The 27560-nt window shown below is 43.5% G+C and overlaps 2 protein-coding genes across 3 annotated transcripts in view; one reads left to right on the top strand and one right to left on the bottom strand.

Moving 5' to 3' along the window:
* Positions 1-27560, bottom strand: part of elp2 (elongator acetyltransferase complex subunit 2) — a gene marked incomplete at its 5' end in the record, with an annotated part of 127459 nt that overhangs the window by 25740 nt on the left and 74159 nt on the right. For both annotated transcript variants that reach the window (XM_080734443.1, XM_080734442.1), the window contains 7 exons: positions 1317-1518; positions 5644-5716; positions 7909-7966; positions 12753-12848; positions 14060-14129; positions 14794-14985; positions 25744-25893. In XM_080734443.1, coding sequence (XP_080590569.1) covers positions 1317-1518; positions 5644-5716; positions 7909-7966; positions 12753-12848; positions 14060-14129; positions 14794-14985; positions 25744-25893 — 841 coding nt within the window. The remainder of the gene's footprint in view (positions 1-1316; positions 1519-5643; positions 5717-7908; positions 7967-12752; positions 12849-14059; positions 14130-14793; positions 14986-25743; positions 25894-27560) is intronic.
* LOC308292752 (bactericidal permeability-increasing protein-like) lies at positions 15933-17984 on the top strand. The gene has a single exon (XM_080735170.1). It carries the CDS (start codon positions 15946-15948, stop codon positions 17350-17352), a length of 1407 nt encoding a protein of 468 aa, XP_080591296.1. The 5' UTR covers positions 15933-15945; the 3' UTR covers positions 17353-17984.

The raw sequence follows: 27560 nt of genomic DNA, 5'->3' as shown, positions 1-27560 counted from the left end.
TAAACAATATATTTGTTTCAATCCTTGAAAAAAGTTGTAATTCATTGTGATATCGATAAAAACATGCTCGGAAAATGCAGCTACTGAATCCACCACATACAGTAAACCCCTCTTGATTCTCTTTTGATTTTATTATTTTATGGGCAATTTGTATTCATAAATGAAACAAGTAGGGTCTTTGCTGCAGTGAAATGGTCTATCACACATTTAACGGCTCTATTCTTCTTGACATTTACAGCAAATAATAATAAACATTTGGAATGTGTATTTTTACACCTACGGCCCTATGAAGCTTTCAGTCAGTCAGATAAAATATCACAGTGTACGGGGCCGGCCAAATAGACAGTGTGAAGATACAGAGAGGATTTCTTCTCTCCATCCATTCCAAGGCCGCCCGACCCGTTGTCAAGCTCATAAAAACAACAATCTGAATTTAAACAATGTGAATAAATGGCTTGGTATGGATGATCAATCTACACCTTGTGCTTTATGGTTGCACAGAGCAGCGCCTTCTGGACTCTGGTTACGTTTTGGAAGATCAAACTGTTAGGCAGGGTATTTGAATAATTATATTTTGGCAGAACATTGAGGAGAAAAACTATCTTGAACGAATCGTCGTGGTTGGGGCAAAGCCAGGAAAGGAAAGAAGTGTACCACCTACGTAATAGCAATACAGCATGCCAAATACTATCCACCTGTTTCCGCAAGAATTTACTGTAGCATTATCTGCGGGACACTTCCGGTTAACAGCAGACATACAAGCTCACGTCGCATCGTAGATGCAGCCATTGGGAGCTTGTAGATCACACTCGACTGCGGCGCCGGAAGCTGCTGCACAACTTCTGCGCAATGCACGATGTGACGTTGGAAAGTTGTGGATATGGGCATAATACTGATGACATCAGGGATCTCCATATATAGGCATAGAATGAACACAAACAGACGGGTACAACGGGTACTCTGACAAGGTCCCCGTCACTATGACTCAGGCATCCGACATAGGGCAGATGCCGCATTTATTTCGGTTCGGTTCGGGGAGTCACAAAATCTCTGCAGCACCAAACAGATGAATTAATGACGGTACCCGCCCCCCCCCCAAACCTCTGAATAGTTTAGAAAGTGCCGAAACTAATTTCCGTTTGCATTCTGGGATTTGTAGTCCTGGGTTCACTCACAGGTGTGGGAGGGCGCCCGCTATCATTAACCACTGAAAACCAAACAATTATGAGAGTCTGGGCTTTGGTGGTGTGGACAAAGGACAAATTGACAAGTATTCAATCAATCAATCAGCAGTAAATCCACCGTCTCTCTCTCACCTGTGCTGTCGGGTGTGGTGGCGGACGGCGGGCTCCGCGCCCACAGGGACCAGGTGCGGTCGCGGGACACGGCCAGCAGGAGGCGTGCGTCGGGGGAGAAGGCCATCTGGGTGACGGTGAGGGTGTGGCAGGGCAGCGCCTGCAGCTGACGCCACGTGGAGGCGCTCCAGAGCAGCAGCGACGCATGCTCCGCTTTAGATGCCTGTACGGATGGCAGAGATCACATTAGATGAAATAGTTGAAGTGATTGAGGCGTTAACCTTTGCTTTTATGAAAATACCCAAGACTATTAGGGTTTTTGAGCGGTGCTCCTGTAACATCTGGCTATGTCTGCTTCAAAACCGGTGGATAAACACGTGTTCAAAACTGAAGCGTGCCCCACATCTGGCCTAGATATGGCCTACATCTTGGCACAAACGGCTCAAAGTTTGTTGTACGCCCAGGGTCCCATTGGCCAAGCTTCGCAGGACACGCTGTGATTGGCTAGCGGGACACTCGATGAAATTAACTCATAAATAGCACCGCTCACTTCACACTTGGTGTGATTTTTTATGTATTATTATCGACACTACACAGCAAGCTCAGCAGACAAAACAACCAATAGCAAAGCTACCCCAGGCACAGTGGAGAAGGTGTTCGTCAAACTGGATTATATTATGTGCAACAACATAAAATAAAATAAAAACACAAAACACGTGATGCATCCAGCTTTGTCGAGAGTCTCTACGAACACACGTGGTCTGTGTTCAGCGTCTCTAAATGGGTAAGGCTGCACACGGGTAAGGACAAGTAAGGACAAGTAAGAGCTTCACTCCAGACATGTTTTTAAGTATGTGAGAAACATTCTGCTGTGGTTTTATCCACATAAAAAGTCAAAGAACACCCACGTTAAGCTGAAAAGTGAAGGGCTGAAAAAGCACCACTCTTTCTCCCTCACGGAGAGAGAATTCACAATCTATGAATATGCAAAACATTCAAATATCAGGCCTGGCTGCTGGCAGCTCGCCCACCACAGCTGTTCAAAGCAAAGTGCTTTCCAGTCAGGGCAGGGGCGTCACAAGGGGTAGGAAAGTGGGACTGAGTTACCAGGGCCCAAGGTGGAGGGGGCCCTAGTAACTTTAGCTATTGAAAAATAGCAGATATACAAGCTCACAGCGCGGCACCGAGTGCCGCGCTGCGAGCTTGTAGATCTGCTATTTTTGAAAAGTCGTGAAAATGTGGGCAAATCTTTGAACATTTGTAACTCAAATTTTGCTTCTGGGGGGGTCCCTGGAACTAAAAATTTTGAGATGGGGGGGGTCCTTCACATGAAAAAGTTTGAGCATCACTGACATGGAAACATAGGTTTCTTGGCACACATTTTCACGATTTTTCAAAAATAGCAGATCTACAAGCTCGCAGCGCGGCACTCGGTGCCGCGCTGTGAGCTTGTATATCTGCTATTTTTCAATAGTTAACATTCATGGGGGGCCCGCAGTGAATCCTTGTACCCAGGGCCCAGAATTTGGTGTGACGCCCCTGAGTCAGGGTACGGTACGGTCAGACAACCACCGCGCCATGGCGGCACGGGAGCAGCCAACACATGCTGCTGAGGCATTTAAAATGTGCCAAAGTTCAACAAAGTTGAACTACTGCACACACAAGAGAGTCTCCCTCTCTCTGGGGCTGTCATGATTTTACATGACGATTAATTGTCACTCAAATAATTGCGATTAACGATTTAGTTGTGTTTTTTTGTCGTTGACAATTACATTTCTGTTTGGCTCGTAGGCTTTGTTTGAAGTTGCAGATATGACACATAACCTAAATATTCAAAGAAATGAAGGACATATTTGACAACTTTACACTTTAACCCATTCAGGCCGGGAACACATTTTGCTGTTTGGGAGGGGCTTACTGTACATGTACAGTATGTAGCAACATATTTGTTTTGTAGGCTAATTTCTGATTTAGCCCTTTTCTATAGGTTAGGCCTAAATGGGTTAAAAAGAACATTGATAGTGGAAATAGCCGATCTACAAGCTTGTAGATCTGCTATTTCCAGTTTCCACAATTTTTTTAAAATGTTTTTTAAAATAAAAAAATGTCAACATGTAAACGATTATGACGATTATCACAAAATAAGTGTGATTATGTCAAATGATTGCGAGTAGACGATTATGTAATAATTGTGACAGCCCTATACCTCTCTACTGTAACTAAGGGTGGTGACTCTGAGTGCAAATGCAAATTCGCAAAACAAGACGTCACCACACGACAAGTTCTCAGGTTTATTACACACAGAGAATATCGGAGCCCCATCCCCCTGTCAGGTGAAAAGAAGCAACTTGGACTACTCATGCATAGAAGGAAGCATGAGGTCAGTCAGTTGTCTCCCCAGGCGCGGCAGAGGGAAAGCAGAGCCTCAGGATTACAGCTTAGGCAATTGGCACTGGGTGAAAAAATGGGTTACAAAAACGTACAGTACTGGACACATGACGTGTCCATGACACATGACAAAGAACAGAATGAGTAGGAAGGTAACACACAGATGTGTGTGGCATCATCGTGCACACACAGGCTGTCAGTCTATCTGATAAAGTGCTTGATGGCCATGGTGTCAAGTGCAGCAGCACAGCATGCGCTCACTGCAGATGAGAGTGATTCAACACATGTATGTGCTGGGGGTCAAGCACATACATGTCAGTCCTATGATCATATCATCATCATAACACCACCACTCTCACGTAGAATGGAAGTGAACGAACGGCTATGCAACGTTTTTATAGCTGCATGTGTGACACATACCCTGACGGCACACTGTATTCCAAACACTGAATCGGACCAATGTGTGGGTCACTAAGAGTAAATAGCCCCTTGTTTGCCTACATTTAGTTTTTAATTATTAGTATTATTTAAATCTGAGAAACTCCATACATTTGTAAACAAAATAACGTTTAAGAAGTAGTGAAAATACTTGTGGAGTAAAACCCAAGCAATAGTGAAAATAGACGATCTACAATCTCTTATTATTATTTATTTTTTTAAGCTTAATGGAGTTTAATGGAGAGACAAGAAGAAAACTATACAGATAAGTCTGTACATTTCAAGTGTGTTGTATGCTTGAGTGTAGTGACCTTGAGCAGAGCAACAGTAGCAGCAGGACTCTGGAACGAGAAACTTCCAACTAAGTTATAATGTGTGGAAGACGCCGAGGGGAGGAGAAGATTGTTGGTGGGGAGTAAAGGACAGCAAGATGGCTGTGAGGGAGGGAGGGAGAGAGAGAGAGAGAGAGAGAGAGAGAGAGGGAGAGAGAGAGAGAGAGAGAGAGAACATCTGGAGGAAGACAGGGAGTTGGACAGACATGGCAAAGATGATGGAAGAGAGGAGTGGAGGATGGAGAGAGAGAGAGAGGGATGATGGAGAGGACGAGGAAGTGGTGTGAAGGGAATTAAGGAGCCAGCGTTCTTTACCACTTAAGCACCTACAGTACATCGTTGTTGTCTGGTGGAAACCTTGAATGTCCAAAACCGTTTGTTTTTTATTTAAAATAGTGAAAATAGCTGATCTAAAGCACACAACGCCTCGCGATTCACTAGTCTTGTGCAACAGTCTTGTATGATGAAGCAGGGCTTTACTTCACAAAAAAATATACAAATTTGAAATTTGGAGATGCAAGGTTTCTGCCCGACAGTGACAATAATAACACATTTTATTTGTATTGCACTTTTCATTCACAGGGAATCCCAGACTGCTTCATGGTTAAAAACACATAATCAATAATAGATGTGGTTTAAAAAATGTGAATCCCAAAAGTATACTTCATCACTGACTGCTCATATTGGGATAGATTTTTTTATGTGGAGTTTGGTGTAATATTTTTTTATACAATTTACAGACTAAAGTGAGAAGGCCATACTGTACCAGGTGTTTATACTTATAAAATTATCTGCATTCACATCAGAAACAACTGCGCAGTGATGGGTCACGACTCTCACGAGGGGGGACTTTCTGACAAAACCACAAGTCATGTTATTAAAAGCTTTCCCAGAAGTGAGAAAAATAAAAGAAGGAAGTGAAATCTCCAGACAGTACAAGAACCTGCATGTCAAGAAGCGCTGTCTTCAGTATTTAAAAAGTTCCACGAGTGTTTGCATTGTTATTTGATGTGCATAACACTTGTATCTTTATTAAAACTATTGACCTATTCTATGGAACTCATACAGCTAAGGGTCCTAGCCTAACTATCATGCTAAGGAAGTGCAAGTTTGTGTGTGTGTGCGTGTGTGTGTGTGTGTGTGTGTGTGTGTGTGTGTGTGTGTGTGTGTGTGTGTGTGCACATGCTGACCTTGCATGCAGATGCCACTACTGTTCTGGCGCTGTCGGATGCCAAGCAGAACGTCTCAAATCCATGACCGTACCTGTAGAGGGGGGGGGGGGAGAGAGAGAGAGAGAGAGAGAGAGAGAGAGAGAGAGAGAGAGAGAGAGAGAGAGAGAGAGAGAGAGAGAGAGAGAGAGAGAGAGAGAGAGAGAGAGAGAGAGAGAGGATGGAGTTAGAGGGAGCGAGGGAAAGCCAGACAGAGAGAGAGTCATAAATAATAAGCAACAAAGACTGAAGGATAAAAGCCTGGCCGTGCCACCGAGTAACACTAAGTGAGAGAAATGGAAGAGTGAAAGGCAGTTAATAGAGAGTGTTTGTGTGTGTGTGTGTGTGTGTGTGTGTGTGTGTGTGTGTGTGCGTGCGTGCGTGCGTGCGTGCGTGCGTGTGTGTGACTGTGTGTGACTGTGTGTGTGTCTCCGTGTCCACCCCGCTACGTGACAGCCACCAGCTCCCAGGTTTCCCGGGCCGTCATGCCACCAGATGACGGCTGAAACAAGCTGATATTGTGTGAAATTAAAAAAGTAGTGATCGCCACTCTCTCCCCATCCAACTGACAGGAGACTGGAGCGGCGCAAAACGTTCCCGCTAATCATTCAACGCACTAATTGCTTTAACGCGCGCCGACAGCCACCGCTCCGCGGATTACTTTTTATGTCAACAATGAGGCAACAACATAACTCCGGTAGATGTAGAACCTTCCCTCCCTCCCTCCCAAGTGAAGAACTTTCAGCGGCGTACGTTGGCTGGCCGGCGACATCGAACACCGGCGTTGTTATTTATGCCACGAAAAAATAATTGGGCCAATTACTCATTTTAATGTTGCGTTATGTGTCGGCTTATTATAGTCCGCCGGGGCTGGCTGGCTGGCGGTGCCGAGCGGAAAGAGAGAGAGGGAGCGGATAAAGAGAGAGAGAGAGAGAGAAAGAGAGAGCGGAAAAAGAAAAGTGCCGCTGTCGGACGAGACGACGCACAACAATGGACTGCTCTTATGCCGTACGTCATGTTTATGCCGGACGGGCGGCTTTAATGGATTTAACATAGGGCACAAATGGAGTGCAATATCGTCGTTGTCGGCTGAAAACCTCGTATCTCCAGGTTTCAAATGTGTACGTTCTTCCGCAAAGTAAAGCCCTGCTTCATCAGACAAGGCCGTCGCACAAAAGTAGTGAAAACAGCAGATCTACAAGCACACAACGCCTCGCGGTGCGAGGCGTTGTGTGCTAGTAGATTGGCTGTTTTCACAAGTTTAAATCATTTTTAAATTGAAAAATGCAAAACAAAGGGTTTTGGACATACAAGGTTTTCACCCGATATATTCCCTGGAGAGGGAGGTGGCTCGTGGGACGCGGGGGAACCTGATTGGCCCCCGCCGTGGTGTGGAGTGTGTGCGGGGGGAGGGGAGGGGAAGGTTTAAGACATTAATCATTTCCCAAGGTGTGTTCATCCGTATATGGGCCATCCATGCCCAATTGTGTGTGTGGTGTGGGGGTGATTGTGTTTTATTATACACACTGAACAAAATTGTGTTAATTTAAAACTCCCAAAAGAGTAGAAATGGTCTCTGTCGAGTAGAAACCTCGTATTTCCAAAACTGTTACTTTTCTGGATACAAATGGGAAAATAGCAAGAGTAGCTCACAAGCTTTTGATGCTTTTGTCTGTCAACGTAGTATGATCAAGCAGTAGGGTATTAATTTACAGAGGGGAGGAAAAAACACACACACACACACACACACACACACACACACACACACACACACACACACACACACACACACACACACACACACACACACACACACACACACACACACACACACACACACACACACACACACACACACACACACACACAAAGTTAGAACAGCAACTAAATGGAACCAGGTCCATTTGGTTCTATTTGTACTACACCCTTTGGAGGTTGAATTAACCATTATGGGAGCATTAGCATTGAGCTTGTTAAGCGTGTGTGTGTGTGTGTGTGTGTGTGTGTGTGTGTGTGTGTGTGTGTGTGTGTGTGTGTGTGTGTGTGTGTGTGTGTGTGTGTGTGTGTGTGTGTGTGTGTGTGTGTGTGTGTGTGTGTGTGCGTGCGTGCGTGCGTGCGTGCGTGCGTGCGTGCGTGCGTGCGTGCGTGCGTGCGTGCGTGCGTGCGTGCGTGCGTGCGTGCGTGCGTGCGTGCGTGCGTGCGTGCGTGTGTTTATGTTATGCTAGCGGTGTGTAAGGTGAGACTCACAGCTTCTGGATCTCGGGCCACAGTGTGTTCTGGAGCAGGTGGTCCTCTGGAGGGGGTTCTGTTCATTCATACACACACGCACACATGCACACACGCACACACACACGCACAGAGTTTATATTTAGTTTGACTTGGTTCCACAGATAAATATTGTGAATATAGGCAATCTACAAGCTCACAAAGTTGGTGAGCTTGTAGATTGACTATTTTCACAATGTTTGCCTCTTTCTTATGTAATATTTAATCATCTAATCATCTGGGGAACCCCCAAAAATATCACAAAGTCAACATCACAAAGTCAACATCACAAAGTTCAATGTAATGTAAAGCAACAGGAGTTCAACCAGAGGCATATACCGTATACAGTATACTTTTCCTCATGGGGACCAAAGAAAATGTCTCCAAAAGGTGTGTTCGTTCTGGTTTTACTAGTATCCTTAGGTCCCCACAACGATAGCAAGACAAAACACACACACAGTCACAAAGATTATTACATAATCACTTATTTTGACAACTTGAATACTGCCGTTTTAAAATTCAAATATAGCCTGTTTTCAATGGTCTAAAAATGAGGATTTACATCCCAGTGGCATTACAGCGTATCTGTTCTTTTAAATCCCTGTAAGTTTTTAAACCCAAGCGTGCGTGACTGTGTGTATGTGTTTTTGTGTGTGCGTGCGTATGTGCGTGCGTGCATGCGTGCGTGCATGCGTGCTTGTGTGCATGCATGTGTGCACACGAGCGAGCGCTTGTATTACTATACTTGATATACTTGTACTATACTATACTTGGCCTGATTCATACCTCGTTATGCATCATGGTGCGCACCTAAAATAGCCCCTGATCTACACATTGTGAGCTTTTAGATCTGCTCAAGTACAACTCAAGGCACAACTAAGTACAACCCCACCCCAGGTGGCAAACGTCCCCCACCTTTTGGTGTACTTGATATGTTTTTTTTTACCTGTTGTTCAGAAGTATGGCCTCTTAATTTATGTGATTTTTGGAAGGGGAACCTCACAGAAAACTATAGCCTACCTATTACCTATGTATTAACTGATTGAGTGATGACACCCACTGCCTCTAATCCCAACTACATACGCACTGTAACCTGATGAAGCCGTATACAAGGCGAAACGTTGTTCAATATTTTTTGTTAAAAAATTTAAATAAAAAAATAAGACGGGGGAGCAGTTAGTTTATCACGTGCGGACAATCACTTTTCCTAAACTTCCCCCACCTCCCACCCTCCCCCAAAAAGCACATTTTAAAACAACAGTGGCTTCTTTTCCCATTCTTAATAAATGGCGTCTTGCTTTGAGGAGTATCAAATGCTGCTGCGCCAATCCCACCCTTGAGACCCATTCTGAACGGCAGCCCCTCCTCCCCCCATTGCCTTCATAATTGCCCTCTGTGCATCATGCGTCGTCAACTATTGGTCATCGGCTTCCTAATTCCTCATTATTCTTTCCCGTTCCACGCTGATCTCTGTTGGGGGTTGGTGGTGGTGGGGGTAATGGCTCGTAAACAGCGTTGTGGATCGCTCGGCTGCTCCCCCGTGTGGCCCGGGGGTCATCCGTACTTAAACTTTGCAATCAACATAAACCGGCTTTCTAATTAGCATTGCAGATAAGGGGTGGCTGATGACGTCCGTCCCGCACCCCCCGACGACGCACCATCACCACCACCCCACCGCTCTCTCTCGCATCAACTCACAATTTGACATTGCGCAACAATCAGCCGGTATTTAAATTTGCCTCCTAATTTCTCGATCCTTTTCTTATTCTACTCGGCTGCCTGCATTCTCACCTGTGACCACGGCATAATCCTGAGCAGATCTACAAGCTCACAGCAAGACACTTCGTGCCGCTCTGCTAATTTAGAACATGTCTGAAAAATATATGAAAACGTTGAGAAAAGTTTTAATATATACTGTATGTATTCTTTTTTTAAATGAGACTTTCTCTTTAGGGGGTCCCAGGCAAAACATCGTTCAGATGGGGGTCCGAGGCCATAATATACATATCAATTCGGAGGTCCTTGACATGAAATGGTTTGAGAACCACTGGTGTAGGGAACCAAACATAGCCGATCTACTGTATCGTCGTTGTCGGGTGGAAACCGTTTGTTTTGTATTCCATCGTTATAAAAATGATTTAAACTCTGGGCGATGTCGTCCAAAAGTTACATTATTTTCATGTTTTTGGGCGACGTCGCCTTATCGCCTGCTATCGCCAGTAGCTGCCGAATCTCATGACAAATAACGCACTTTGGGAAAATACGGCCGACCGTCGCCCGCTATTGCCCGCTGTTAAAATGCACCGTAAGAGCGGCCAACTACTAGGGCTGTCACAATTATTACATAATCGTCTAATCGCAATTATTTGAGGTAATCGCAATTATTTTACATAATCGTCATAATCCTTTCCATGTTGAGAAATGTTAATATAGTTACAAACACTTTCAAAAAGTAGTGGAAATAGCAGATCTTCAAGCTCACAACGCGTCGCATCGTTTGTAGATCGGCTATTTCCACTATCAATGTTTAAGTATAAATTTGTCAGATATGTCAGTAATTTCTTTGTATATTTAGGTTATGTGTCATGATTGCCATGTGCAACTTCAAAGCCTAAAAGCCAAACAGAAATGTAATTGTCAACGACAAATACACAATTAAATCGTTATTTGAGTGACAATTAATCGTCATGTAAAATGTCATAATCGTGACAGCCCTAGTACATGTAACTACAAATTAGGCTATAATTATACTTCCCCGTACGACCGCGTCGCTCGCCACGAAACTACATTTTCCACTTGAGAAGCCAGAGGCTTGGAAGTAGGATTTGTCTTCTGGGTGATTTCAGCTGTGTCTCTTCTCTGTGTGTTCCCTACGGACACACAGCCATCCTTCTCCTCTAATAGGAAGACTGCCTGCCTGTGATACTCTTCCCCCTGCCTAACCCCTGTTCCCTCCCCTCCTCCTCCCTCCGTCTTCAGCCTGATGGTCCCTTCCCCCTGCCCAGGGGTGTCGAACCAAATTCTGGGCCCCGGGTACAAGGATTCACTGAGGGGCCCCTGTGCTTTAACTATTGAAAAATAGCAGATATACAAGCTCACAGCGCGGCACCGAGTGCCGCGCTGCGAGCTTGTAAGATCTGCTATTTTTTGAAAAATCACGAACATCTTTGAATATTTCAAATCCTTCTAAGGTTTTTTGAAAAATCGATGTTTCGATGTCAGTGGAGCTCAAACCTTTTCATGTGAAGGACCCCCAAAATGATATGTATTTGGCCACGGACCCCCATCTCAAAATATTTAGCTCCAGGGACCCCCCAGGAGCAAAATTTGAGTTGCACACATTTTCACGACTTTTCAAAAATAGCAGATCTACAAGCTCGCAGCGCGGCACTCGGTGCCGCGCTGTGAGCTTGTATATCTGCTATTTTTCAATCGCTAAAGTATAAAATAATTAAGGCCCCTCCACCACCTTGGGCCCTAGTAACTCAGTCCCACTTTCCTACCCCTTGTGACGCCCCTGCCCCTGCCTAACCCTGTTCCCTCTCCGTCTCTCTCCATCTCACTGGGGGAGTAGAAGGGAGGGCAGAACAGTCTGATAACTAGTTTGTCTCTGGCTGTGTGTTCTTGTCTCTTACGAGAGCACCCGGGGACAGAGAGATATCCTTGGTGTCGGGGGCAGAAACCTCTTATCTCCAATTCCCCATATTCGAAACTTTGTGTTTCTTTCTTAAATTAATGCCCCTTGATCATACTACAGCGTCAAACAAAAGCATCAAAAGCAGCAGATCCACATGCTCGAAGCGCCGCTCGAAGCAATGCGTTTCGAGCTTGTAGATCTGCTACTTTTGCTACTTTCGAATATGAATCCTGAAAAGTGACAGTTTTGGACATATGAGGTTTGCACCCGGCAGAGACGATAGACACTCAAGTGCAAAGTGTGAGAAGGCACTGGAGCTGGGAGTTGGAAACATGAGTGCAGGGTGGGAGGAGGTACCAAAAAAAAGGAAGCTTGGCTTAGGTAAGCCTGGGACATGAACTGTGTTAATGCGACACCTACTATTATTATGTGATCTATAACCGTGAGCTCGTTGCCATCATAATGCATTCATTCATTTTAGATAGATAGATAGATAGATAGATAGATAGATAGATAGATAGATAGATAGATAGATAGATAGATAGATAGATAGATAGATAGATAGATAGATAGATAGATAGATACCTTTATTATCCCAAGGGGGACATTTTATTTTGGCTTTAAACCAGGAAACAAGGTGCAGCCGAATGAATTTAAACGAGGCAATGTGCATCATTTGGAGTGCAGTAAACCACCGTGATAGATTGGCTTTTTCACTGATGTATCAAACATTCCGTATACCTGTCACAGCCCTATAGGCTTATGTTGTCCTTTGCGTTGCCTGGTTCAAATTACTTATTTTGATTCCCTTTTGATTTCTCTCTGCTTCGTTTTTAACCCCTTTTTATCTCCCGATTTGGATGTTATGCCAATTGATTCCTCTCCACACACATTGCTGAGTGTTGTCACTGCTCACCTATCTGTGACTCACCTGCCAGTGAGGACGGAGCCCCCCACCGAACATGTGTCAATCGTGTTTGTGCAGATGCTCGACAAAGCCAGACGCACCGCGGTGGTTTCGAAACCCACAACCTCCGTGCTGGTGACATTTATGAAGGGAAGTGAGTCGTTCTGGTGTGTGTGTGTGTGTGTGTGTGTGTGTGTGTGTGTGTGTGTGTGTGTGTGTGTGTGTGTGTGTGTGTGTGTGTGTGTGTGTGTGTGTGTGTGTGTGTGTGTAATGTTCCAGTACCAGTGAGGTTCAGAGGGTGGAAGTAGGACTCTTGGTATTGGTCAGACACGCTGCTGAACTTCTCCTCGTCAGCCTTGACCTTCGGAGCGAGGTCACCTGCAACGTAAAATGCAGTTTTTATTGAAAATGTATTGTACTATATTATTATAAACTAGAAATAATGTTTCTACGAAACAGTATGGGCTCGCTCGTGACTATATTCTGAAGCATGCTAACTGTCATGTGAAGCTCAACCAATACTCCAGCTAACACCACCCCCAGATGTTTTTTCCGCAATCAATTGCACCTCATTGGCTAAGGGCCCTGCCTTTGTACTGTCTGCGACGGAACTCACTATATAAATAATGAAGATAACATAGTGTTCTCGCCCACAATTACATTGGCTGAGAAGTGATGGAGAAGGTGTCCAACGAGGATTATAAGTCTATACTTTTGTCTGGATCTAGTACTGTACGTAGAGCTATCTGTAATTACAGGGTGGTATCTATCAGTAGTCTCTCACACCAGACAGCTCTTTAAACCAAATTTTCGCCACATTTAAGGCAATTGTTGCAGGCCGAAAATAGCAGACCTACAAGCTCACAACGCATTGCATCTGCGACGTGTTGTGAGCTTATGGGTAGACTGCTTTGTGGCTGCCAGTGTGAATGCAGCATTAGGTGGTAGCATTAGAAAACCTGTCTGTCCCAGGAGAGGCAAAACGCTCTGACCACTGGTATTATTCCCAGCTGCTAGAGATGGGACGTTTGTGAACGAATCGAGTCTTTTGAACAGCTCTTTGAAATGAGAGCTCCCTACTGCGATGGGATTCGCAGTAGGGAGCCGTTCCTTTCTAATGAACAGTGGTGGAAAAAGTAGGCAATTTCTTTACATAAGTAAAAATATTAATACTGCAATCAATGTGGAAATACTCTGCCACAGTAGAAGTTTGGAATGTTAATGTACTTGAGTAAAAGTACAAAAGTATTGGTATCAAAATATAGTAGAAAGTACTCATTATGCAGAATGTCCTCTTTCACAGGTTTTCCAATGAATAAAATGTAATCATGCTTGTAGATCAGCTATTTTCAAATGGCAGGTATGTACCTATATATGTCCGAAATAAATGTATATAGGGTTGTATAAGTTATTTGTAATTATAACCAAAATCTACAAAGTAAGTAACTATAGTAACTAGAATGAGCCAGTCTTTGGAATGGCTCTTTGAAAGGAACGGATCCCAGAGATCCGGCTTCAAAGAGCCATGAATCCCATCTCTACCAGCTGCACGATGGAATAAACGCCTCCAGTACAGCAGGCTGGTTCACCTTGAAACACCGCCTTGTTGGAGAGACCCAGGGCTGGAGTACTGGCTCCCTCTGGAAGGTCTGTAGTGTCCTGGGAACCAACACACACAAACACACAGGAGCACACACACGCACACGCACGCACGTCAGTAAACACAGAGGAGAACATGTTAACTCGACTGGGTTAATCTCATTTGGACCTGAGGCCGATTCTAAAAATGCCTGACCTAGGTTTTCTGAAGAAAAGAAAAAAAAAACATGTTGCTATATACTGTACATAGCAACAACAACCCCAAAAGCCAAGGGGTTATATCGTTTAAATGGGTTAAATAGTTCTAATAGAGCAAGGTTCGATTTGTAAAAAAACAACAGAAACAGCGGGGAGACATTTTAATAATCACTTGAGCCCTAAGGTACAATAGGTTGTGAGCTTTTTCTTTTTACGTTAGAAAATAACTGACCAATATTTCACAATTTGCTGGAAATTTGCCCAAACTAGGGTTAATATTATATATCTTTTTTATTAAATTGTGATATTATCAAATGTAAAAATTATCAAACATACAGTATCAGACAGTCTACATTTCCCCAAAAGGAAATAGTGATAAAACACATAAAAAGAAATGACCAGAGGGTGGAATATCAAAAGCAGAGGCATGGATGGAAAATTATAACGAAGGCTACAATTATGTTTACGTTATGTAATCGGCAAATATCAACCCTGATCAGGGAATATAACGTTACGAGGCACTCACATCGGATGCCAGCAGCTTCTTCAGGGGCGTGCCGGAGATGTTGGCGAAGTTCTCCACGAAGTTGCGCGGGGCCCGGAAGGCTCGCAGCACCTTCTCGTCCGCCCCGGACACGAACTGGAAGCGGCCCACCATGGCCAGGCACTGCAGGTCGTAGCCGTGGATCTGAGGCCGGGAGATCTCATGCCAGGTTCTCTGCAAGAGGTGGGAGAGCTATGAAGTCAATTAAAAGAACTGGAATTGTTGTATTGAAAAATAGCAGATATACAAGCTCACAGCACAGCACCGAGTGCCACGCTGTGAGCTTCTATATCTGCCATTTTTGAAAAATTGTGAATTATTTTGCAAATCTTTGAATATATATTTTTAAAGCGAACATTTGAAACTCAAATATTTGCTTCTGGAGGTCCCTGGAACAACATATTTTGAGATGGGGGTCCGGTTTGCGGAAAATACATGTAAATTTGGGGGTCCTTGACATGAAAACGTTTGAGAACCACTGATTTAGAAGAAGGATTTAGAAGACATTTATAGAATAGGGTCAAAATATTAAAGACATTCACACATTTTCTAGATTAAAAAGAATTGCAGATCTACAAGCTTGTACATCTGCAATTATTTAATATTTCAAGCATAAAATCTTGGTTAAAGTGGTTCAAGTCTAACGTGACACAGACGTGTCCCAGGGTTAATTAATTCAGCTGTTGATGATTGCAGAGATTTTGTGACTCCCTGAACCGAACCGAAATAAATTCACCTCTAAAAGTGGAGTATGCATCGGCCCTAAGGCTGAAAAACAGTCTTCGCTGTAGCCGCCACCAGACTAAGAAACAGCAATTTATTTAAATCATTATTGAAGACATACTTCTTCTCTCTGGCCTTTGAGCACATCCTCAGATTTAAAATGTGTTTAAATGCAGCAGCTCTGTTTATATGCGCAGTAGGGTAGAGGTTCTACTCCGGACACAATAACAGAACAATGTCAAACAGTCCCCAGAGAAAAAAAGGAAACAGCCTCGCCATAAAAACGAAACTCGCTTGCTGACCTGAAACAAAAAAGAGGGAACTTACAGAATTGAAAATAACCCTACAACCATTTTCATTTCACAGCAGTTGTCTGCATTCCAACATCGAGTCAACATGTCGTTCCTGCTAATGCTGCTGTTGACCCTTGCCTCTCATTGCGATGGAGAGACCCCTGCGATGAAGCTCGTCTTAACCGACAAGGCGCTTCAATACGGCACGCAAGTAGGAGCCAAATTGTTGTGTCAAAGAATACGGGACATAGATATTCCAGAGCAAAGCGGAAGCATCAGAGGTACCAGCGTGCTTGGTACTGTGTACTACTTCCTCGACAACATTAGCGTAGTCCAATGCGTATCACCCCAACCTTCTGCGCATTTTGACGAAGAACACACAGGACTCAAGATGGAGGTGGACATCGACGGCATCACGGTGTCGGGCAAATGGCGGGCAAATGGTGGGTTAATCCACGACAGCGGTGAGTTTACGGTGCAGCTGACGGACGTCTACATGAATTACGGAGTGACGCTGGGAGCCGACTCCGAGGGGCGCCTGACCGTCGGCAACAACTTCTGCTATGCGGGGATCGGGGATTTGACCATAAACATTGACAGTTGGGAGCTCCAGCCGTTCGTGAGTGACTATGCGGATACCGTTAAATCCCAAATTGAACAGCAGATGTGTCCATTATACAAGCAGGCTGTTCAAAGTGTGCAGAGTCAACTAGCTGCAATGAGTCTTTCCATTTCGGTGGACCCAAAATTCCCCAATGTGGTCGTGGAGGTCCCACTCACCTCTGCACCTGATGTACTCAGTTCAAGCCTGGGTCTGGACTGTAAGGGTGAGTTCTACTACGCTCAGAATCACACTGAACCAAAGTTCCTCGCCAAACCTTTCGTATTGACCCCACAAAGCAACTACATGGTGCAATTTGGATTTTCTGAGTTTGCGGTCAACTCCGCCTCCTACGTCTACTCCTCCTTCATCCAAGCTCAAATCAACGACAGCATGATCCCAAAGACTTCTCCTGTACGCCTCAACACCACTTCCTTTGGCATGTTCATCCCTCAGCTGCCCAAGATGTTTCCCGACATGCTCATGGAGCTGCAAGTGGATGCCGGAAAGGTTCCCATGTTCAGCTTCGTCTCTGACAAGGTGGAAGTAGATGCCTTGGCCACGGTCAAGGCCTTTGCCGTCTGTCCAAACAAAACGCTGGTCCCTCTGTTCAAACTCAGTGTTGATGCCAACATTAGCCTCAAAGTCTCCTTCTCCCAGGGGAAGGTGAAGGGCTCTACAACGGTGAGCAACTTTACCATGGCACTGGTGTCCAGTGAGGTGGGGGAATTCCAGATCGCCAGACTGGAGAGTGTTGTAAAGATGGCAGTGAAGATGGTGGTGTTACCTCAAGTGAATGCCATACTGTCCCGGGGACTGGCCATACCCAGCCTCCACAACATTCAACTGGTCGACCCTGTGGTGCTGGTGAAGGAGGGGTTTGTGGTCATTGCTTCTAATGTTACAATTGGGCTTGGGGGGTAGCTGGCTGGCAAGTACTAATTAAATGACGTGCAATTCATTTTCTTGTGGGATTTATTATAATTGCTGTTTAATCGATTGTTTACACTCACAATCAGAGGATTGAAAACTGAAAACATTTAAGTGAGGTTGATTTAATGACATAACCATAACGCAGTAGCTCAGGGGGTAGACTTAGGAATCTGAAGTATTCCTGGTTCGATTCCCTGGCTCCCCCTGGGTTAGTGTTAAAGTGTCCTTGAGCAAGACACTGAACCCCTAACTGCTCCCGATGAGCAGTTTGTGCTGTGTGTGTGCGTGTGTGCGTGCGTGCGTGCGAGAGAGAGAGAGAGAGAGAGAGAGAGAGAGAGAGAGAGACGGAAGGCGAATGAGAAAGAGCAAATGTAAGGTACATGAGTGCTTTGGGTAAAAAGTGATAAAATGCACATGTTATTGGCATACACAATTAAGCATTTTGCTGCTGTCGGGCAGAAACCTCTTATCTCTTAAATGAACTCCCTATTTGATCAAACTGTTGTCAAGAATTCAAATGGATCTTCTGGTTGACAAGTTCAGAGGTTATGGAACATGGGCAGAACACGTGTGGTCAATGATAATTCTATTTTAATATCATGAAGACTGTTCCTCCCTGTTCTGTAAAATGCACATTTTCTTCCATTGCATAAGCTTAGTGTATGTGACATATCCTTATGTTCATGTAAATAAAAACCTATGCAATTTTAATGTGTTTCTGCATGCCTTTTTCAAGTCTTAATAAACAGAATACTGTACGTATATATGTATGTGTCCATATAAAAAAATAACGTTCATGTGAAACCTATTCATGTGTGCTTCCGTCTAATCGGGAAAGTACTAGTTCCCTATTCAAAAACAAAACAAAACAGCTCAGTAAGTAGCTACCCTGAAACCAAAAAAAGGAACTTGACAAAGAATTGACAAAAAGGCACATGCATTTCACAGCAGTGCTCTGCGTGGTACATAAAATATATTGTAAAATATATATAGAGCATGCACACTATTCATTAGTTTTTCTATTTCTCCATTTATTTCGTATTGAACAGGCATCTACTATCGGTAGCCTTGTTGTGTTGTCCATGCAGCAGTTCTATAAGATAATATTGAATGCAAACCACAAAGAATCCCTCCAATTTAATTTTATTGTCCTATTATTATTTATTGTCACTTTTATTTCGTAATGTTTTCTACAATAGTAATCGTTTTGAGAGATGATGTCTTTCAACGCGAACTCAAGGAGCAGTGGTGGAAAAGGTACTCGCATATTTTACTTAAGTAAAAGTATCAGTACTGCAATGTAGGAATACTCATAAGTAAAAGTCCGGTACCATGTACTTGAGTAAAAGTATGAAAGAGTTTTCATAAAAATGTACATAAAGTACCAAAAATAGCAGATCTACAAGCTCACAACGCGTCAAGCTTGAGTAAAAGTACAATATTTGGATCCGAGACGTAGTGGAGTAGAAGTAAAAGTATTGGAAAATGGAATTATTCAAATGCGCTTAGTTACTTTACACCACTCAGCTGTCAAGGGGGAGTGGGGGAATCAAGGTTTCACTTCCTGCGTTCCGCTCAGTGTTGCCAACCTAGGGGATTTGTCGCTAGATTTAGCTACTTTCCAGACCCCCCTAGAGCAGGGGTTTTCAAAGTGGGTGACGGGGCACCCTGGGGTGCCGTGACAGCAGTCCAGGGGTGCCGCGAGGTAATTTGATCATATTTGGAATTTATTTGGACACAAAAAAATATTCAGTATCATTTTAAACTTGAAGTACAAAGTTATTTTCAGTCAGTTCTAACCAAAATGGCTATTATCTCAACGTTTTCCTCGCAACATAATCAAAAAAATATCGTCACAGTCGGGCAGAAACCTCGTATCTCCAAGTTTCAAATGCGTACGTCTTTTGAGTAAAGCAAAGCCCTGCTTCACCATACAAGACTGTCGCACAAACTGGTGAAAACAGCCAATCTACAAGCACTCTTGTAGATCTGCTGTTTTCACTAGTTTAGTACATTTTATAGATAAATAGAAAAGGTTTCCACCCGACAACGAAGATATGCTATAAATACAAGGTGCTGGGAGTGAAAATTATAATGTAGGGGTGCCTCGGATAAAAAAAAATATTTCTGGGGTGCCCTGAGACAAAAAGGTTTGGGAACCCCTGCCCTAGAGACTTAATTTGTGAAAAGCTTCTAGAGACAAATCTGGCTACTTTTTCCTGCCGATTTGGGGACACATATTGTTTACAGGAGCCAGAGAAAAAACCCTATTTTTCCTTCCTTTTCCCTCTCTCTGCCTCCATTTGCTGCTTGCCTGCTCCTCAGTGACACACAAACACGCACGCCGCATCTCTTTCTCTCTCTACTGGTACTGCCGGCGTGCAAAAAAAAAAAAAAACTCAAATTATTACCCTAGAAACGTGCGCGCGCATCTGTTCACGTGCACGCACCTTTGTGTGCGTGTGCATGCAGCACGCGTGCACCCCACCCCTAGTGACTTCTATCTACTTCTGGGAGAGCCACTAGCTACTTCTGTTACTGTGGAGTTGGCAACAAACTTCCGCTCTCCCTCCCTCACTTGTTACTTGGCAGCTTGCGAGGAGGTGAGTCTGTACTGTGCTCTGTAGATTCCGGTTCTAAAGAGAATATAGCCAATGTAAACAGTGAAACAAAGCTATAATGTAATTCTGAGTTGCTGTGTGATTGTTTTGCATAGGTTTGAGTGCTTTGGCAAACTTTTTGCTGGTTTACCATTTAGCATCACCTGTGAGGACTCACACGCAGCAGCCTGCAGCATGCTTAACGGCCGTCTTTCCTTCCTCGTATTTTGTTTGCAAATGAATCTTGTTTAAAACCCATTTAGGCCTAGAATTATTGAATGCTTTTAACCAGTGAAAAATAGCAGATATACAAGCTCACAGCGCGGCACCGAGTGCCGCGCTGCGAGCTTGTAGATCTGCTATTTTTGAAAAAGTTGTGAAAATGTGTGCAAATCTTTGAATATATGTATTTTCAAAGCGAACGTTTGTAACTAAAATTTTGCTTCTGGGGGGTCCCTGGAACTAAATATTTTGAGATGGGGGTCCACGGCCAAATAAATATAATTTGGGGGTCCTTCACATGAAAAGGTTTGAGAACCACTGATATAGTAGTCTCTCTAGAACAGACTAACTGAGCTCCAGTTAAGTGAAAAGGACCTTTACTTTGATGATGGCTGGCCATCTGGAGTTCACCCTCATTATTGTAATGTGTTGGAGTGCTCTTGATTTAAACCTGTTGATCTGCTGAAGTACAGGTAGTAGTTTGGTGGACATGTGTATTTGTGTTATGGAATATACTGTATGTGTGCCTGGATCTAAAATGCTAATCTACTTTATAATGGCATAAAATATTATTGTTATAGAAATGGTGTATTTTACGCATTCTACTCAATTGTAATGATTATATCACAGCAGAACATATGTTTGCTAATTTAATATATTATATTATTAATGTATTTTACACATTGTATCCTATTCAATAATGTGTCAATGTGCTCAGTGGGGACTATGCAGTTATCTTGCACTGAAGCTACTAAAATACACGCCCTAATTATGTGCTTTGTGTGTTATTCTTTTAGAATAAAACCCATTTTGAATAAGTGCAACACTTGCATTCCTCCATCGAGGGAACATGTCACTCCTCCTAATTCTGCTGCTGACCTTCATCACTCACTGCGATGGAGAAACCCCTGCGATGAGACTCCTATTAACTGACAAGGCGCTTCAACGCGGCAGACACATCGGAGGCCAGTGGATGCGGGAGAAATTGAAGATGGTACCTATCCCGCCGGTCAGTGGATACGTCTACCTCGTTTCCCTCGGAAATGTGTTCTACAACCTCAACGGGATGAGGGCCATCGGAAGCAGCGAAACTGAACCTTCATTTAAGTTTGATGAAGGCGGCAGGGGACTCAGAACGGTGCTGGACGGACTCCATGCCACCGTGAGCGGCACCTGGAGGACGCAATACCCACACGGCTTTGGCAGGTTCCAGCTGATGCTGGGGAATATCCACGTGAGTTCCGGGATGAGGCTGGGGGACGACTCCGAGGGGCGCTTGACGGTCGAAAGCACCTTCTGCTCTGCCGGTTTCGGGGATTTGACCATAACCTTAAATGGCGAGGGCAGTCAGCGTTTCCAGCCATTCGTGAGGCAATATCAGGGTCGCATAAGACCTCAGATTGAGAGGAAGATCTGTCCGGTGTTCGGACTGCTGGTTCAAGATATGCAGAGACAGCTAGCCGCGATGCCCGTTAGCATCACGGTTAGCCCCACTCTGGTCGTGGAGATCTCACTCACCTCTGAACCCGACGTACAGAAATCAAGCCTGGGTCTGGACTGGAAGGGGGAGTTCTACTACGCTCAGAATCACACTGAACCGCCGTTCCAGGCCAAACCTTTCATATTGACCCCACAAAGCAACTACATGGTGCAATTTGGCTTCTCTGAGTTTGCAGTCAACTCCGCCTCCTACGTCTACTTCTCAAGTGGATTTATCCAAGCTCAAATCAACGACAGCATGATCCCAAAGACTTTTCCTGTACGCCTCAACACCACTTCCTTTGGGACGTTCATCCCTCAGCTGCCTAAGATGTTTCCCAACATGCTCATGGAGCTGCAAGTTGATGCCGGAGAGGTTCCCATGTTTAGCTTTGTCTCTGACATGGTGGAACTAGATCTCTTGGCCACGGTCAAGGCCTTTGCCATCTGTCCAAACAAAACCCTGGTCCCTCTGTTCAAACTCAGTGTCGATGCCAGCTTTAACCTCAAAGTCTTCTTCTCCCAGGGGAAGGTGAAGGGCTCTGCGGCCATGAGCAACTTTACCATGGCACTGGTGTCCAGTGAGGTGGGGGGTTTCCAGACCGCCGGACTGGAGAGTGTTGTAAAGATGGCAGTGAAGATGGTGGTGTTACCTAAAGTGAATGCCATGCTGTCCCAGGGACTAGCCATACCCAGCCTCCACAATATTCAACTGGTCGACCCTGTGGTGCTGGTGAAGGAGGGGTTTGTGGTCATTGCTTCTGATTTTAAAATCTAAAATCGAATGCATTCATAGTGACCTGTATGTCGGGGGAGGGGGGGCTTAGCTGTCTGGCAAGTGGCTGGCAGGCAACCTTTGAAAAATCATAGAATATTCTGCGTCGTTCTGATCTACGAGAACCCTCAAAAGATGTGCACGGGTATCCTGGAATTGGAAAATAATCCTTGTTCAGAAGCAACCATCCGTTGAGGATGGTCGTAGAGGCTCTCGCGTCAATCTTGCATACACACGCGCTATGTTTTATGTTTTTTTGTTGTTTTCTTTTTCAAAGAAAGCTTGTTTTGCTCTGGTTACATCATCAAAGTGTTTGGATCCCCAGAATGGCTAGCGAACAGCGCCATCCAGTAAAAAAACGGAACTCGTCAAACTCGTCACATGGCGACCTGGACAAATGGCTATGACTCGTCCAACTTGTCAGATGGCAGTAAATTAGATAATATTTAGTTTGTTTGCCATTGATCCTTATTTTCATCGTTGGCTCGTTACTTAACTTTAAAGGACCAGGTCACCTCTGGGACAACCAGATCTTATTTTATTGTTGTTTGGGACACGATCAACACAATCCTAAGTACTTTTTTGTGTTCAATCTGTGTTTTTAGATATTTTGGTATTTCAGCATGCTACAACTGGTCATATGATGCAAAATGCATCATATGACCAGTTGTAGCATGCTACAAGCATGCTGAAATCCTAAAATATCTACAAACACAGATTGAACACAAAAAAGTACTTAGGATTGTGTTGATCGTGTCCCAAACAACAATAAAATAAGATCTGGTTGTCCCAGAGGTGACCCAGTCCTAAAGGAATTGTGTTTTATTCATTCATTGTTTGTTCACGATCTACGGCCCTTTTGGTTTGATTGCCCTTTTCATGTTACTGTTTTGTAATTGTATTTGTATTCTTCTTTCTTTTTGTTAGGGATTGTGTTGGGGTATATATATTTTGTTTAAAGTGCAGCGCTTTTGGCCATATGTAAACCGGCACCCTGAAGTATCTTATTTACAGGGAAAAAATAGGGAAAAAAGGTGTGTGTGGTACTGTTTGAATCTATATACGGTATACTTCAATCACTATTGTGCTCCCAATAAAGCATTCATTGTTAAAGTCCATGCATGCTTGTATTCTGTTGTGTAAAATATGCAACATCCCTGATGTAGCCCATTTTCAGGCCAGGTACACATTTAAGTGTATTACCGCCTCAGGTCTTTAACCCATTTAGGCCTAGAATTATTGACTGCTTTAACCAGTGAAAAATAGCAGATATACAAGCTCACAGCGCGGCACCGCTGCGAGCTTGTAGATCTGCTATTTTTGAAAAAGTCGTGAAAATGTGTGCAAATCTTTGAATATATGTATTTTCAAAGCGAACGTTTGTAACTAAAATTTTGCTTCTGGGGGGTCCCTGGAACTAGATATTTTGAGATGGGGATCCGTGGCCAAATACATATCATTTTGGGGGTCCTTCACATGAAAAGGTTTGAGAACCACTGACATAGTAGTCTCTCAAGAACAGACTAACTGAGCTCCAGTTAAGTGAAAAGGACCTTTTCTTTGATGATGGCTATAGCCAGATTGCTGACATGGAAACATAGGTTTTTCAAAAAACCTTAGGATTCAAAAGACACTTATGGAATTGGGTCAAAATTCAGATTTTCACGATTTTTCAAAAATAGCAGATCTACAAGCTCGCAGCGCGGCACTCGGTGCTGCGCTGAACCAAAATGGACCCGTACGGGTCCATTTGGTTTCATTTTTATGCTCTCAAGAGTAAAATTATTTTTAAACATCTGCTTTACTTAATTAAGAAATCTACGCAATTAGAGAATGTGTAAGAATTGTTATTTTGATCAACCTGCCTGTCATCTCTCCTATGGTACCACAACAATACAGCATGGACTTGTGGACAAAACAATAACACAATCTCATTAAATGGTGGTCCGTGGCTAAAATGGAGAATAAATAATGGACCTTGACATGAAAAGGGTTGAGAACAACTGCAGCATAATAAAGTCAGTGATCACTCAAAAGTTAACAGAGCATCTATTACCATGGACATGTATACTGTACAGAAGCAGAAATTGTGCAATTGTGCATCTGAGCCAATAATACAGTGGGTTGAATTAGACCTGTCACAATTATTGCATATTTATCTAATAGCAATTACCTGAGATAATCACAATTATTTTTATGTGTCCCTTAATTTTCTGTTTCCTGCATTTTTGTAGGAATCCCACAAAAGCTAAGATTTTATGTAATGATTTTCCTAAGTAATTTAATTAATGAATAAATAGAGAAATCAAATAAATTCCTTGAATTTGAAAACAAATGTTTAGTGAAAACTGCAGATCTACAAGCTCACAACGCGGCGCTTTGCATCTGATCTCTCTTTTGGGTCTCAACCTGGAAAGTTTGGGAACCACTGTGCTGCGGCCGTCCCACAAAAGCATCAAAAGTTGCAGATCTACAAGCTCGAAATGCCCTGCGAAGCGACACGTTATGAGCGTGTACCTAGATCTTCTACTATAGCCATTTTTTGAATATGCATCCTGGAAAGTATCGGTTTTGGACATAATGAGGTTTCCATACCACACAGAGACGATATATTATCATATTTTTATCATATTACCACCAAAGTGTGTCTGTGCCTTCCACACTCGGGGGTATGGATTTGATCAGTGGCGTCAGTTCAGAAAAAACTATATGGCAAAGATGGGAGTCCTCATGGAAAATTACATTTTGGATAACACAGTTCTATTGTGAAAATAGCAGATCTACATGCTCACAACGCCTCGCGCTGTGAGGCGTTGTGAGCATGTAGATCGGCTATTTTCACAATGTCTAAAAAAAAAACGACTTTTGTCAGTTTTATACACAGGTTTCTACGGTTTATTGGGCTGGATATGGCAGCCTGGAATGGTTTTTCAAGTGCAGCTAAACTTAGCACGTTAGTAAATGTGCCACAATTAACAATAATGCATTGCACCTGTGCAGCTGACCTGCGGAACCTGGGAATATACCATTTTGTCAAGCTGGGGAGAATACAAGTGTGGAGAATATAATTATAATACCTTGTTAAAGTGACCAAAGATGTTAAATTTTGCATTTGTAGTTATTTTACTGTAATTTAACAACATAATAACCAGCGCAGATAGACAAAGAGACATTCATGGATTTATATTTAAAAGTAACTTTTATTTTCCCCCTAACGGCATACCCCTGCCATACCCAATTGACGCTCCTGGATTTGATACCTGAGGAATAAAGGGGGAGAGGGGTGGTGGTGGTCTTTGTTTTTACCTGCGTGCCGTCTGTCCTCCTCCATGGAGTGAAGAGTCTGGTGGTCTGGTCTGAGCCCACACTGATCAGGAAGTCCCCCTCGGGGTCCCAGCTCAGGTCCTGCACGGCGTTGAAGTGGCCCGAGATCACCACGCCTGGACTCCATTCCCCCTGGAAGCACACAGGACAAGGAGCAAACAGTTGTAGAGTCAGTTCCATAGCCCTTTAATGCATATCGTCGTTGTCGGGTGGAAACCTCGTATCTCAAAGTTACAAATGTGTACGTTCTTTCGCAAAGTAAAGCCCTGCTTCATCATACAAGACCATCGCACGTAGTGAAAAGAGCAGATCTACAAGCACACAACGCCTCGCGGTGCAAGGCGTTGTGTGCTTATAGATCGGCTGTTTTCACTAGTTTAAATCATTTTTAAAATGATAAATGCAGAACGAACAGTTTTGGACATACAAGGTTTTCACCCGATAACGACGATATCTTACTGTGGGTCCTTGATGGATAAAAAGGTGTTAAAATCACTGGTTTAGAAGACAGCACTAAAAATATAAGTTGAGACTATTATCATTTAAGATACGACCTAAATAAATGAACTAAACCAAATGAACTAAACAAAACTGTTCCATTTTTCTCTGAGTCACCCACTGAAATACAAAACATTTCCTTGTTTCTCTTTAAATACGGTAGATGTTCTCTTTATTTCTAGAGGGACCAACACCAGACTGAGCCAAACACACATTGATGTTCTACAACACTGTAAAACAATAATATTATCAACAGCGCTTTTGAGGCAGGCTAATTTACATATTTTGATATAGCAAATTAATATCTCTGCTGCACATGCAGCACACTAGTCATACATTTTATATAACATCATTGAATGATTTACAGTAAAACAGGCCTTTATTGTCCCATAGGAACATGGGAAAGTTCTCATTCTACTGCCCTGCCACCAACATATGGAATGTCATTAAAGCTCTGTTTCCAAACAGTGGGTCGGGAGTCGGGACCCATGTTTGGATCGTGGACCAATGTTTATGGGTTGCCAGTAAATATTAAAAAAAAAATTATTTAACAGTTCTACTGCCATATTTATTATTTCTTTATTTGTGCTGGTGCCATTAAAAAGTAGCTTACCTTTGCGATGTTATAGAAAATGATCTATGGATTATTTCCAAACATAATCGTTTTCAACTGTACTGTAGCCAAACTGACGGCAGGAGGAAGCCTTATGCAAGGAATGAATGTGAAATGGCCCTCCCCTCTTTCCGTCGTTCAGAGTGTAGAAATGCATGTTCTAGATCAGGTCCACAGAATACAGCCAGGAAGTGATTTGGGACTCCATTGATGTTAACGTGTGGTGGAAATTTGAGAGCAGCATTACGGGAGATGTTTTTTACTGTACACGCCCGCACGACCCCTCATTAGCTTACAGTGCTCAAACAAGGTAAAAGAACGAGCGTTCGCATTGGCTTTGCACCGCCGTCAGAATTGGGACGAGCGTTAACCTTCGAAGCAGTAAAAGAGTTAAAAGGTATTATGAAATGTTGCCATGGGTGTAATGTTCCTGGTGTGGGTATAACATTTTCTATCAATACATTATTATGCATCACTCACACAGGTATGTGATGTGAAGCAGGAATAGCTCAGATTGATTAAATTAGGAACTACATTGTGTCCATTAACAAATCTCTTTGAAACCGAACGCAGATATGGTGTATCTGCCTTCAAAGGGAAGCTTAATTGGAATGGAGTTGTCTCTGAACCCGGGTTGTGACCTCAAAAAGTCAGGGTGAGACGTGGTGTGACTTAATTACACGAATCA

The sequence above is a fragment of the Nannobrachium achirus genome, assembly GCF_963921795.1.
Source record: "Nannobrachium achirus genome assembly, chromosome: 10".
In the NCBI taxonomy this organism is placed as follows: domain Eukaryota; kingdom Metazoa; phylum Chordata; class Actinopteri; order Myctophiformes; family Myctophidae; genus Nannobrachium; species Nannobrachium achirus.
Note: the sequence above shows the minus strand (reverse complement) of the source record. Positions and strands in the feature narration are given on the sequence as shown.

What these genes read in the sequence shown, in the direction of transcription:
- LOC308292752 (XM_080735170.1), top strand. Translation starts at nt 15,946, where the DNA reads ATGCTGCTGTTGACCCTTGCCTCTCATTGCGATGGAGAGACCCCTGCG.